This window comes from Lontra canadensis, unplaced genomic scaffold (genome assembly GCF_010015895.1).
Source record: "Lontra canadensis isolate GAN:19392208 unplaced genomic scaffold, GSC_riverotter_1.0 scaffold180, whole genome shotgun sequence".
In the NCBI taxonomy this organism is placed as follows: Eukaryota; Metazoa; Chordata; class Mammalia; order Carnivora; family Mustelidae; genus Lontra; species Lontra canadensis.
This window is the reverse complement of record NW_022631174.1, coordinates 1,820,556-1,834,768: the sequence shown is the minus strand read 5'-3', so window position 1 is coordinate 1,834,768 and position 14,213 is coordinate 1,820,556. Positions and strand designations below refer to the sequence as shown.

Here is a 14,213-nt window from a genome sequence, read left to right as displayed (position 1 = left end):
GAACTGTTTCAAATACATCTCTAAAATAATTCACTTTAGGAGAACCTGGGTGGTGAGGTGAAGCCTCCAACTCTTGGTTTCTGCTCTGGTTGTGATATCATGTGTGGTGGGATGGAACCCCGCCTGGGGCTCCCAGCTCAGTGGGGAGTCAGCCTGAGATTCTTTCCCTCTGCCCCTGCACATGCTCTCCTGCTCTCCCTCTCTCTCAAATAAATAAATCTTTTTAAAAAAATAACTCACTTTCTACCCCTCAAACTGTCCCTCTCATTCTTTCTCAAAGAATAGCACCACTACCTACCGAAATTAGATATTGTGAACCATCTTTTCAATAAATATTTGAAATTTGTCTTAAACTCTCCATTATTCTCCCTCTCCTTCACCCCACCCCCACCCCACCAACACAGCCATATCTCCTAAATATTTATCTAATTTGCCCATCTGTATCCCTAGGACTGCAACTGCTCTTCATTCAGCCTCTGATCTCAGCTTCTCAAATACATTTCTTCACCCAACCCCATCCCAGAGAGCTGTGGGAAAGGTAAATCTGACCTTAGTAAATTTGACCTCTGCTCAATCCTTCAGAAACTCTCTACCATTTGTCCTGTAGGATAAAGTTCAAGTTCTCCAGCCTAACCCACACAGGCTCCTCCCTATTGGTCTCTTCCTCCACTTAGAGGCTGGTTGACTGGCCAGATCATAGGTGCTTCAATCACATGGAATTGCTTGTGGTTCCTGCAGGTGCTGCACTCTCGCCTCTGGCCTTCAAAGATAGACTCTTCTTGGACAGCACCTCCTTCAAGAAGCCTTCCCTAACCACTCCCCAAAATATCCTTTACTGTCTTTGTCCACTGATTGCACTGTTTTGTATTTTTTTTTTTTATAGTGCACTGTTTCATCTATTTGTCCCTCCCTTTTCCCACTGACTATGAACAAATATTTGGGGGCAAAAACTATGTCTTACTCAACTTTGTTTACCAGTGCTTAACACAAGCCCAAACAAAGCAGGTGCACAAAATTGGGCTTGTTGAGTGAAAACATGAACAAATGAAGTTATCAGCTTCTTGGGACAAAGGATTCAAATCTGGGAGAATGATGGTGATGCAAATAGTAATTACCCTTTTTTGAGAACTAAAAATTTCCTAGGTGCTTTATGTAGTTTCTGTCATTTAATTCCCACAACAGCTCTGGGAGATGGCCAGGTCCCCATTCCAAAGTCCCCAGATGAAAAAAAACTGAGGTTTTAAATACCATTTCAAAGTCACAAAACAATTATTATCAGAAGATTGAATCCAGGGCTATTTGAATGAAATTCTGGGTTTCTTTTTTCGGTGTTTTTGTCAAGGGTGTTAAAGCCCCAACACCAGAACTGCTGACAAGTCATAAAGAAATAAAACCACTAGAGTACCAGAAGAAAAGGCAGATGATTATTTCACTAGTTTTAGGGTAGAGAAGGCCTTTCCATTAAGCATTTGAAACTCACAAGTCAAGGGGTGCCTAGGTGGCTCAATGGGTTAAGCCTGCCTTTGGCTCATGTCATGTTCCCAGGGTCCTGAGAGAGAGCCCTGCTTTGGGCTCCTTGCTTAGCTCAGCGGGGAGTCCGCTTCTCCCACTCCCTCTGCTGCTCCCCCTGCTGGTGGGCGCGCAAGCCTGCGCTCTCTCTTTCAAATACGTAATCTTAAAAACAAAACAAAAAAACCCTCAGCAGTCAAGAAGAAAAAGACTGTCTAAAGAGGCCCCACCCTAAGAGGAAGCCACCTTTAAAAAGGATTTTGGACCACTCTGCAAGGAACCCTCCACCCTTTCCCTTGTGACAAAAACCTGATTGGATGACAGGCGCCGGGAGGGTCAATCAGATCAAAACAGACAGCCAACAAGCCCATAAAAACCCCTAGACTTAGAAACTCCCATGGCAACCCTCTCCTGTCCCTTACCTCCTTAGGAGCTTTGTACTATCACTTTGCCATTGCTCAATAAACCTTGCTTTGCTGCCCACAAAAAAAAAAAAAAAAAAAAAAAAAGACTGTCTAAATTAAAATTTTAAATTTCTATAGAAAGAAGAAAGAAACTATTAACAGCATTAAATGACCAATCACAAATGGGGCAAAGAATTAATATCCTTGATATACATAGGCACTTATAAATCAATGAGGAAAAGATGAACACCTCAGTTGAAAATCGGGGAAAGAACATAATCAGATAACTCATAGGAAAAAAAATAATTATTAAAGACACGAAAAGAAGCTCAACCTTAGAATAAGCATAGAAATTCACATTTTAATGATATGATTTTTTGATAGTTAAAAAACAAATGTAAAAAACCCTTTTATCTGTATAAAGCTTTTAACTTCTTAAAAAGCTTTAGCATGTTATCACTTTATTATTTTTATTGTGCTAAGATAATGAGATACCATTTCAGCCTATTAGACCGGGTGTGCGGAAATAGATCTTGCCATCATTTGTGAGAATACAAAACCATGTAACTTTTTTGGAGGGCAATGTGAAGTAAGTGCCCAAATATTTAATGTCTTATCCTATCACCCAGCAATTCCACTTATAGGAATCTCTTCTGCAGAAAAACGTGCACAGTGCAAAAAGAAATATGGACAAAATAGTACACTGTGTCATTTATTGCATCAAAATGATTAGAAACAACCCAAATCTCCACGGGTAAGGGAATGGTTTAAATAACCTGTGTTTCTTCCACATGATGGAATTCCACGTAGCCATTTTTTTATAAAAAGAGGTAGCTTTACATTTACGGACATCAAAATATAACCAGGATATACTGTTAAGTAAAAAAACAAAGTGTACAACAATATGATCTTTTGTTTTCATGTGTCCAGAAAAACATCTGAAAGGAAGGATCTGAACTGTTCTCTAAGCACTGGGATAGAAGGGGAAGCTGCTGTTTCTGTACTGACTAGGTAATTCAAGTATGTGAGAAAAAAAATTCAAACAAGACCAAAAGACATTCAGAGACAAGTTAAGTCTGGTCCCTCCCCTGTCCCTCAGGTTCCTCTGAGGAAAAGGGAAATCTCTTTTTTACTTTATACATGTCTATAATGTTAGTACTTTTTAAAATTTTTCACAAAAAAACATTGTTTTTAATAATTTTTAAAAACATCTAGTGAGAAAAGTAAAAAGAATGTTCACTAATGAAAATTTACAAATAATACAAAAGTTTAAGAAAATAAATATCGCTACAATCTCCTCTCCCCCCCCAAAAAAATGCCATTTGATGCCTTTCCCTCAAAATTTTTTATGCACATACATCCTTCAGAAAAAAAAAAAAGTTTGTAAAACAATCACAAAGTATACTCAAAGTGGGAGGATTCTAAACATGTAGCCTGAAGCAAAAAGAAACGAAATTTATAAAAAGACACCTTATTTTTTACACTTAACAGTTGAGCATAAACAGTCTCCCCTATTTCCCATATTAAATATTCTTACACAATGTGATTTTTGTGGTTGTTTAGGGACCTATCCTAAGCAATCTTTCTTTAACCAATCTTTTGTCATCATTTAGGTTGTTTCCCATTTCAGAAAAATGTTTTGCAAATGGAGGAAAGAATAGCCTTTTGGGGCAGAGTCTAGGAAAACAGAAAAAAAGTCCCTGCAGTCATCTCTTTCCCCTTCCTGACTCCACCCCATGGGGTCTCTGCCCAGGCCTTCCAGACCACTCCCAGAGCACTGCCAGGGCCCAGAGCCAATTGGTCTCCTGCTCTGACGTTTCCCCATGAAAGGGCAGAGGATCTGGTCTGTCTTTCCTGGCCCTGAGATCTTTTTCCAGCAAAACACAGTCTGATCCAGGGGCAGTTCAGAAGCCTACCCTCTATCCACAGTCTTTCCACTCTCCAAATTCAAGGTTCTCAGGGTGCTGGTGGCCCAGAGATGGGTGCAACGTTCTCATACTGGGGCTCCTCCTGCTCTTCCTCATCAGCCAGCTTTTGGGAATCCTGTTCTTGGGGGCCACTGTCAGGGGCCAGCTCCTGGGCCCTTCCTGAGTTCTTGGTACCATCCCCCAGCCCCCTGGCCACTTCCTCTGGCCCAGTTTCTACAGACTCTAAGGACCTAGTAAGCTCATCATTTGGGGCTAGGCTGGGGCTCTGCTTGGCAGAGCCAGAGGCTAGTCCGGGGCTGCCCTTATTTCGACTAAGGGCCCGGCGTGGAGGCTTGGGGATGGCACTCTTGACCTTGGGCCCTGCCTGGCCTTTCTGGAAGCTACCAAAACGGCGGAGAACAGACCGGACAGGGCCCTCAGATAACTGGGGTGTCCCTGCCAGCATGTAGATCGTAGTCACAGAGCCTGAGCCCTCCAGGACACTGCCCTCAATGGCTTCTACACGCTCAGCCACTGTCCGGCCACCAAGAGGTAGCCGGCGGCGGCCAGTGGCTGAATCCCTGGGGCTGGCAGCACCAGGAAGGGTCTCATCCATTTCTGCTTTCTCTGAGCCCATGGACTCCTCAGCCTCCTGGCTTTCAGGGCCCAACTGGGCCCCCCGGGAGAGCCTCTTGGGCTTTCGGAGAGGACTGGAGATTTCCCCTGAGCTTCGGCGACTCTGTGGGGCAAACTTGGTGCCTTCGGCAAAGGAGACTGATGGCCGTTTGGCCCGGGCAAGGCTGGAAGTGCGTGGGATGGGAAATGGGGTGGAGGCGTCCTCGGGGGGAGGGACGGGGCCTCCAGCCAGGCTGGCTTCTGGAAACTCTCCGTGGGCCACAGTGACCATCCCTGGAAGAAGAGACAGAAGAGCTTGCCTAAAGCTGGGCTTACCACCCCAATCCGTCCTGTTTACTCAGTTTGGCATCTGCTGGGAAGCCTCAACAATGGGGCGAGGAAGAGGGTGAGGGTACAGAGGCAGGGGCCAGCCTATTCAGGTAGACATGACTCCATCCACACACTCTTCTCACCACCCCTTCCCCTGTGAACTAATGCCACATGCTAGCCAAGCTAAAGCTCTGTCAGTGCCTCACACTCCAGTCCCTCTCACCTTCGGGCCTTTGCGTGTGTTGTTCCCTCTTCCTGAAACACCATTCTCACCCCTCCTTAGCTGTCACTTGGTTGACTCCTCCTGATTCTGCTAGACTCAACTCCTGAGCCATATTCCCTGGCCCTAATCACCCCTGACAGGGCTGGATCATGAGCCCCTACTGGTATGTCCCCCATCAAAGCATGTTGACACAGCTTCTGTCCTACATGTTCCTGATGACCACCCGCCAGACAACAAGCTTGGGGAGACCAGAATGTTCCGTCTCGTTCTTTACCATGTCCCACGGCCAGGAAATGGACCTGCACTCGAAAGGCCACTTGATACATGTTTGCTGAAGGAATAAAGAAGTGGCAGTGGGCAGGGCTGCTCAGGGCGGAGCGGGCTGTCGGGGCTACCTTCTTGGGGTGGTACACAGTAGGCCGGGCTCTCGTCTTCTCCGGACTCGGGATCAGAAGAGAAGGAGTCATCTGAGGCCCAGCCGGCCGAGGGCGGCTCAATGAAGCTGTGGTTGAAGGGGATCTCTGGGTCATGGTGAGAGACTGCAGAGGGCTCGGGGTCAGGCACGGAGGTCCACGGAAGACCTTGTCCCATCCCAGCCCCTGACCTTCAGCACCCACACTGACCTGTCACCCAGGGAAGCTTGTGGCTGCTGAAGCTACCACAGGGTAGTGCCGAGCCCAGGCTGCTCAGCGCCCCCCAGACCTGCAGCTTCATCCTGGACACAGCAGCTCCATCGCTTGCTGGCCTGAGGGTACGGGAGGGTGGTCAGTGCATAAGACCACTGGTGGGAGCACGGCGCGGGGGCGGGTGGCGCAGAAAAGGGCCAGGACCATCCTAGTCCTGGGGTTAGTGTGAGAGAGGCAGGGTCACAGAGTGACTGTCTACTTCAGTGGTTCCCTTGGACTACAGAGTAAAATCCAAACAATAGGCTTCACCTATCTGGGCCTCAGTTTCCTCATCTGTCAAGTAGGGACAACGCCTTTCTATCATGCTAGTGCCAGGCACCTGGTGGGGGTTCCCCCAAATGCAGCTTTGTGTTATTATCACCCTCGCTGAGTCCCAGCTCAGCTACATTTCTGAAAGTGCCACCACCTCCAGGAAGCCTGTCCCTGACACCCCCCCCCCCACAAGCTGGAAGCCACGGCTTCACTGTTACCATTCCTCTGACAGCCTTTGTGCCTTTCTGTCCTCGAGTGGAGGTTTTCTTCCCCACCCCCAGGGTCTGTCATCTGTGAGTATCACACAGCACAGAGTAGGATGCTTGGGGATTAGTGCGTGAACTAATACAAGAGCACCAGAGAATCCAGAAAAACAGAGCATGGGCTTTGTGGGCGCCAGTGACAGGCTGGGTCACCTTAGGCCTCCGTGTCCTCCTCTGTGATTTGAGAACACTAATCCTTCTGCCTGCATGTTCCCTGCTCTGAACCTCCTTGCTGCTGTGAGTCTCCAAGGAACAAGAAATGTGATGAGATTTGGTAAAGGAACAAAGCTCGGTGCAAACAACATTCCCCAGCAGTGGGCATCCTAGCCTCCAGCCCTGCAAGTCCCCCTAATCCTTCCTATTATCTCCTCTTCTCAGAAAGCCACCGTCTCTGATAAACCACCACTCAGACTTTGACGTCACTCTCCTTTGGAGAAACAGGGAGTTGTTGAGGCCTAGTCTCTTCCTGTCCCTGCCCAGCATTGCCCTGGGGCTTCTGCCTTCCCTGCTTTCCTCCTCGGGTCCCTGTGAATAAACCCTCAGCAGCTACGGGCTTTGAGTTGCCCCAGCCTGATGCCCAGTGCCCAGTGCCACTGCTCACCCTCTTGCAACTCAGAAACTTGCTCCTGGAAGGCTTCCAAGGAAGGCATGGCCTGGACATGGCAGTGTCCAGGCCACGACCACTGCCAGCTACTCCATTACCTCGGACTTAAGTGTGTGACCCGGCCAGTCCTTCCCCACTCCCGAAGGGAAACCAGATGCCAGCCTGCTCCCAACCCCCTGTCCCAAGCTGGGGGTGGGGGAAGGGACAGGCCAGAGTTCACCTGTCCTTGGGGTCCAACCGGGCGGCCCAGCAGCAGCAGGCACAGAAAATGAGGCCCAGGAGAAGCAGCAGCAGAGGCACAAGGATGCCTGCGATGAGGGCTGCATCCCGACTGTGGTGCCCTGGAGAGAGCAGGGGAGAGCAGGGGATGGCCAAATATTCTGGGCCATTGTGTCTTCCATATATCATATTTCCTCTCCAGTTCTGAGTTGTCCCCCGGCCCCCCAGAATCTTCCACCTACGGGTCCCTCCCCTTTTTCTGAGAGATGTAGGCTCTACTCAGCCTTGAGGCCCTCTTCCAAAGGAGCAATCCTGCTAGCCTGTCCCCAGGTCTGTTCCACAAGCCCTTGCTCCCACTTGTCACACACCTGGTACATATCCCCTTTGTAGCAGGTCTGAGAGTTGCCGGCTCATTTCCTGGCTGCTAGCCTGGTTTCTCAGGAGGCAGGGGCTGTCCTATTTTCAGGGACCCCCAAAGTTAACCATACAGATTTCATGCCTCTGAAGTGAGCCCAGACTCCCTGGCAAGGGATACATCCCTGGAGTCATATAAAGGGCCAGTCTCTCCCTGGTTACCGGCCCCTGCACCCTCCTTCCTTCCTTCCTTTCTCTCTTCCTTTCTTTCTTTTTAAGATTTTATTTATTTATTTGATAGAGAGAGAGAGAGCGCAAGTAGGGGGAGCCGCAGGCAGAGGGAGAGGGAAAAGCAGGCTCCCTGCTGGGCAGAGAGACGGGCGGGGGGGGGGGCACTCCATCCCAGAACCTTGGGATCATGATCTGGACTGAAGGCAGACGCTTAACCCACTGAGCCACCCAGGCGCCCCTGCACCTTACCCAGCTGGCAGGCCCCAGAGACAGGGTTGCAGGGTCCCTCTGGACATTCACAGGGAACAGAGCAGTTGTTGCCATGGAAGCCAGGTGGGCATGAAGTGTTGCAGCTATGGGATGATAAGAGACAAAGGCTAAAGGCTGGGTGAGAAGAGTTAGGGGTAGGCGTGGCACAGGGGAAGGTAGATGTCCAGGCACCGCTCCCCACACCCTGCCACACAGACTTCCCTGGACGATGCCCAAGCAGACTCCTCCGACCTCTGAGCCCACATTCTAAGTACTGCTGGCAGTATTTGGGAGAATCCCCTTAGCCTCTAAGCCTGTCTTCCAGAGAGGCCACCCAGAGGTGGCCCCTCAGTACCCAGCCCCCCAGGGTATAATCTTCAGACAAGCTCCACCTCTCCTGATCCTCACCCCTAGCCCATCCAGCACTAACGTGAAATAAGCCAGAGGCCAACGGCATCCAGAGAAAAGTCTTCAGGGTCTGGAGGTCTGAGCCCACCCTGTCCCGCTCTCTGGGCCTTGGTCCTCTCCTCTAGAAAATTAGGTCTGTTCCACGTGATACTACATTCTGTCCTAGAGGTGGAAAACCTGACATCGAAGACATTGACCTTGTTTATGTTTACCATCTCAAGACTTCAGGGAAACAACAATGAAGTCGGCAATCCTACCCCTCCAGAACTTCTCCAGCTCATTAGGGAGCCAGGCCTTTTAGATTAAGCATCACTACTTATGGAAGATGCGGACCTCATAGCAGGAGGAATAACTTCGCAGCGATGAGCTGAGTGTGCTGGGTGGGTGTGTGGGAGGGGGAGAAGCCCAGGAAGTTCAGGAAACAGACGGCACAGAGGTCTGACCTAGCCCCCTGCCTCCCTGCCAGGGCCCCAGTTCTCTCACCTGGGTCCCCAGTAGCCAGCGTGGCAGATACATTCCCCGGTCACAGCATCACAGGTCCCCTGAACACAGGTGGGGCAGGCAGAGCTACAGCCCTCCCCATAGGTGCCGGTCGGGCAGGGGTCTTCACACCTGAGGTGATGAGAGACTTGGAATAGGCGCGCAGGGCAGGCCTGGCAAGGCAGAGCCCCCACAGAAGGGTCTTACCCATCTTCCCCCATTCTTCTGGACTCAGGACCCCAACTGCCTACTCCTCAGCAATGAAGCTCAGGTGTAAACAGGGCCTTGAACCAGGGGCCAAACCCAAGAGGTGACAGACTACAGAGCCTAGAGAGGAAGAAGAGAGCTCAGGATACCTGAATGGCGAAGGAGCCGGAAGAGAACTCTGCCCAGGGCCTCATCAGCCCCATCTCTCTTCCCTCGCACTTCCCCAGGAGGCAGGCCCCCAAGGCTATGCGAATTAGTGTGTTGGGGGAGGGGCCAGCAACTCCCCAGAGGGAGTAGCTGGAACCAGGATCCTGAAGGAAGGTGCACCCCACCCGGAACAGGCCGGCCCCCTCACCTGGGCCCCAGCCACCCAGGGTCACAGTGCTGACAGTGCCCAGTATCTGGCTGACAGGCCTCCCCAAGCCGGCAGTGGGGGCACAGCTGTCCACAGCTCTCGCCAAAAGTGCCAGGTGGGCAGGGCTGGTGGCACTGGGTTCCGTTCCAGCCCGGCTCGCAGGACTCACAGCTGCCTGTGTCTGCAGAGCATGGCTCCTTGTGCTTGCAGTGGCCACAGCTGGGAAGGGAAGGAGTGCATGGGAGCACTGAGGAGCGGATAGAGGGAGTCCCCACTGAGGCCTCCAGGGACACTGGAGAGTACCCAGAGCACTCAGGCAGGTTTGAGCCTCAGTTTCCCCATGTTGTACAACAAAGAGCCTGGACAGAGGATCTCCGTAGGATTCTAGCCTTCCCCTTCTAACTTCCCCTTCTAGAACCTGGCCTTCCTAGGGTCCCAGGGTTACCAAGAGCTCCCAGCCCAGCCAGAACAGCCAAGTTACTTTGGCCAACCTCCCCAGTGTTCCTTCCTATCCCTTTTCTCCCCTCAATCCTCCTATCCCCGCCATCTCTGAGGTCTGGCATGATTGGGACTAAGAGTATCTCCTGTCCCACAAGATGAAAATGCATAAAAATTAAAACATGTCTGTTTTCATCACTATAATTTCAAGTTTATCTTATGTTTTAAAAAAAAAAGTCTTAAAAAAGTCTTTGGGGCGCCTCGCTGGCTCTGTGGGTTAAGCATCTGCCTTCAGCTCAGGTCATGATCGCAGGGTCCTAGGATCAAGTCCCACATGGGGTTCTCTGTTCTGCAAGGAGTCTGCTTCTCCCTCTTCTCCCTACCACCTTGTGCTATCTTTCACTCACACTTTCAAATAAATAAGTAAAATCTTAAAAAAAAATTTTTTCCCCAGTTTTTTTTTTTAGATGTAACTATCATACTGTACTGAGTAACTTTAAGGTACACAGCCTCGACTTGACTTACCTATATCGTGAAATGGTTACCACAGTAAGTTTAGCTAATGTCCCTCATCTCATGTAGGTGCAAAAACAAAAAACAAAACAAAGCAAAAACAATTAAAAAAAATTTTTTTTCCTTTGTTAAGAGAACTCTTAGGATCTACTCTCCTAAGAACTCTCCCACTAAGGGTTTCCTTAATCTTAATTTCTCATTGATTCTTTAACAGCTTCTTTTTTTTTTTTTTAAGATTTTATTTATTCATTTGACAGAGAGAGATCACAAGTAGGCAGAGAGAGAGGAGGAAGCAGGCTCCCTGCTGAGCAGAGAGCCCGATGCGGGGCTCCATCCAGGACCCTGGGATCATGACCTGAGCTGAAGGCAGAGGCTTTAACCCACTGAGCCACCCAGGCACCTCTCTTTAACAGTTTCTTGAAAAGTCTTTCTCTGGATAGTTATCTGGAATCATATGTTTGGATCAGATTCGTTTGTTCATAAAATCAATTCAGCAGATCCACAACAGAAAGAAAAAGCAAGCAAGCAAGCATTACAGTGTGTGCATGTATCTCATGTATGTAATATATAGAGATATACACATTTATATTACATGTAATACATGAAGCAAAGATAAGTGTATGCTGTCTGGTTAAGCTTTTACCCCAGAGCTGTGTGTGTTGAGACAGACAGAGTTAGGTGGGATGTAAAACGCATTTCCTTTTGTTGTTTTGTTTTTATTTGCTTTTTTTTTTTTAAGATTTTATTTATTTGACAGAGAGAGAGATCACAAGTAGGCAGAGAGGCAGGCAGAGAGAGAGAGAGAGGGAAGCAGGCTCCCTGCTGAGCAGAGAGCCTGATGCGGGGCTCGATCCCAGGGCCCCGAGATCATGACCTGAGCTGAAGACAGAGGCTTTAACCCACCGAGCCACCCAGGCACCCCTGTTTTTATTTGCTTTTAAGTAAGCGCCATGCCCAAGGCCCAAGGCCCAGTGCAGGGCTGCAACTCAAGCACCCCCACCCCAACCCCCGTTCAAGAGTCGCATGCTCTACCTACTAAGCCAGACAGGCACCCCAAAACGCATTTCTTACTGTGCGTGGAGCGGCCCAAGTTTGAAAGCCACTAAGTTTGAAAGGCACCCTGCAATCGTTTTGTCACGCGATTCATCTTTTATCTGCTTCTAACTATAGTTTGCTGGTACTCCTACGGTTTGAGAACAACCAGACGACAGGGTTGGGCGAAGCTGGACCTAGGGCTTCGAGGGTCTTTCTCCTCCTTCTGTCGCGTCCCCGTCGGTCTTGGCGGAAAGCACCGTGCCCCGCTCTCCCGGCGCCCCCGCCTCTGCCCGGCTTCCCCCTCCCCCGCGCTCTCGCCCCTGCACCCCCGCACCGCTCCTGTGCGGGGCAGGGGGTGCTCTCGGTCGCGTCCCCGCCTCCTGCTCACCTGTCGCGGCAGTGAGGCCCGTAGCTGCCGGCGCGGCAGGGCAGCTCGCAGCGGGCACCGCGGAAGCCCGGCGGGCAGGCGCACTGGCCGGAGGCGGCGCTGCAGCGGCCGCGCACACACTCGCACTGCTGCCGGCACTCGGGGCCCCACCAGCCGGGGCGGCAGGCGCAGCGGCCGGTCTCCTGCGCGCACGGGGAGCCGTGGCAGGCGCAGCGGAAGCTGCAGCGGCGGCCCCACCAGCCCGGCTCGCAGCGGCAGGAGCCGTCGGCTTGATCGCAGCGCGCCGCCGCCGGGTTGCACTGGCACGGGCGGCGGCAAGTGGACGACCACCAGCCGGGCTCGCAGCGGCATGCGCCCGTCGCGGGGTCGCAACGCCCGTGCGGGCCGCAGGCGCACGCGAATTCACAACGGCCGCCCCAGCGGTCCGCTTGGCAGTGGCACACGCCCGTGGCCGGCTCGCACTGGCCGTGTGGGTGGCAGGCACAGATCTCACGGCAGTCGGGGCCCCAGTACTGGCCGGGGCAGCCTGCAAGGATGGGATGGGGACGGGGTGGGGAACGGAAGGGGGTCAGCAGGCTCAGGGCCAGACATGGCTCTCCGCTGCGTCGCAACCCCCTTCCACAAGGAAGAGGGGTGCCAGGCCCACCCCCAAGAGCCAGAGCCAGACCCTTGAACAGGCAGCCTAACCTCCTGGGGCACAGCTCACTTCCTGCCTCTGACTCTGAACTACAAAAACCCTTTGCAGTGGCCCAGCTTCCTACTTCATACCCCAGAACACACTTAGAGGTCCTGAGAGGGAGAAGCTTTGGTCAGAGTCACACAGAAGTAGGATTTCATCCATGCCCCTTCCTTCCTCTCACGCCCTACCCCCATCCTCCACCCACCCCACTGGAGGTGAACTGAGCATCCTGAGTGTCGACCCCAGCCCAGATGGTGACTGTGAAGATCACAAAAAAGCCACATTTGCCCCTAGTGTCTCCTCTCAGCCCTGAATCCTGCTCTCTGGCCATCCTGCGCACCAAACCCTTTCGCATGCCCTCTTTTTACCAGAGAAGGAAGAGCCGGGCCAGGGTTCTCCTTCCACCTTCCACATATGCCCATTTTGCAATTAACGGGGATAACCAGCGTCTTTTCCGAGAAGTTGAACAAGATGGTGAAGGGCACACAGCTAAGAACTGTGGGTAGGGCTTTGTGGATATGGGTAAAAACCAGATGACTCAGGTCACCTTCCAGGAATGCGTCACTTCCCGACTCTGGGCCTCCATCTCCTCGGTGAAGCTTGGAGGGATTCTGGCCTTGCTGTTCTAAGATCACATTTCTACCTGCTTTGCCTCCCCGCGGCCCAGTTCTACCTAGCAACTTCATCCTCCAGGTGAAACTAGGACTCACGGGAGTTGCACTGGGCCCCGAAGAATCCAGGTTTGCATCGACAGAGGCCTGGTTTCACACAGACTTCATCTTCCCGGCAGGCATCTAGCCCCTCACAGATGGCTGAAAAACATCCCACCCAGGTGGGAAGGATGGTAGCATGGCCGAACCAGGGGACCACTCTGCCCCTCTCACTGGTTCCCAGCACCCTGCCCCCTCAAGAGTCATTCCCTCAGGGCTGGGCCGGGGGGATGTCAGGATGGGCTCCAGCTCTAGGGCTCAGGAGGGGAAATGGGCCCCAGGAGGAGGGGAAGGAAGGGTCACTGGGCTATGTCCTCATTTCTTCTCGGGTAGGGATCTGTTCTGGCTACTCACGGATAGTGCATTCTTGATCTTTCTGCCTCCAGCCTGGGCAGCACTGGATCTCAGCAGAGGGGCTGTGGGGCAGAGAGGGGTCAGCCGGGGGACAGACTGGCTCCGCAGGTGGATCTCTGTCTCTGGCTGAGATGTGGGAGGCCACCTCAGCCGCATCAGGCAGGCCTAGCCAAGAGTCACAGCCCCAGTGTCCCTAAACCCTTCCCTTTCCTTCCCTAGCCCTCCCACCTCCAGCCTTGCCTATCTACCACCCTCCAGGCTGTCCCCAGGCCCCCTTCCCTTCAGCTCCATGGTCTCTTCCCTCATGTCCTCCTCCTTCTCGGCAATGCCTCTACCCCAGTTCAGCCACCACCGCCCCCCCTCAATTCCCACAAAGACCCACCTGCTGGCCAGGCAGACATGCTGCCCATTGGGGTCCAGCTTGGACTCCTGGGTCCCCTGTGTCCAGAGCAGCAACAGTAGAAGCAGCCTCAGTCCCATGGCGGCCCGTTCAGGCGGAGGGCTTGGGTTAGTCTGGCCCCCACAGCTCCCAACCCCCTCCCTGCTTCCTTCCAAGGCCTTTCCTGAGGAAACCAGTGTGAAGGGGCGGGCTGCCATGAGGCACCTCCCTGAGAGGGGCGGGCGGGGGGGGGGGGGGGGTGCTGCTGGGAAGATCAGACACCAGACAAATAAAAAGGAAAGGAAAGCTGTGGTGAAGGCTGAGTGGGTACTATAAGGGCTGGCTTCAGTCTGGAGGGGTCAGGAAGATGAAGAGCCTGGATACTGGGGCACAGGCAAGGGTGTATGGTGAGACTAGGAGC

At 52.1% G+C, this 14,213-nt stretch overlaps 1 protein-coding gene across 2 annotated transcripts; it reads right to left on the bottom strand.

Moving 5' to 3' along the window:
• Nucleotides 1-2,988: 2,988 nt before the first annotated feature.
• SCARF1 (scavenger receptor class F member 1) lies at nucleotides 2,989-14,040 on the bottom strand. Of its 2 annotated transcripts, none has more exons than XM_032846701.1 (11): nucleotides 13,796-14,040; nucleotides 13,414-13,475; nucleotides 13,060-13,161; nucleotides 11,671-12,196; nucleotides 9,297-9,515; nucleotides 8,738-8,866; nucleotides 7,847-7,950; nucleotides 7,014-7,134; nucleotides 5,612-5,733; nucleotides 5,384-5,527; nucleotides 2,989-4,729 (listed from the first exon to the last, which is right to left on the bottom strand). In XM_032846701.1, exons 1-11 carry the CDS (start codon nucleotides 14,008-14,010, stop codon nucleotides 3,870-3,872), a joined length of 2,604 nt encoding a protein of 867 aa, XP_032702592.1. In that variant the 5' UTR covers nucleotides 14,011-14,040; the 3' UTR covers nucleotides 2,989-3,869. The 2 variants fall into 2 exon arrangements, with proteins under 2 accessions (XP_032702592.1, XP_032702593.1); XM_032846702.1 differs by having other exon boundaries at nucleotides 4,230-4,729; nucleotides 5,384-5,490.
• Nucleotides 14,041-14,213: the final 173 nt, after the last annotated feature.

Bases quoted from the DNA above. Each gene is read 5' to 3' on its own strand.
- SCARF1 (XM_032846701.1), bottom strand. From the start codon at position 14,010: ATGGCAGCCCGCCCCTTCACACTGGTTTCCTCAGGAAAGGCCTTGGAA. The intron at 7,951-8,737 runs GTGAGAGAACTG...ATCATCCCATAG, and splicing joins GCTGGCTACTGGGGACCCAG to CTGCAACACTTCATGCCCAC. The intron at 5,528-5,611 runs GTCAGTGTGGGT...AGCCCTCTGCAG, and splicing joins CAAGCTTCCCTGGGTGACAG to TCTCTCACCATGACCCAGAG.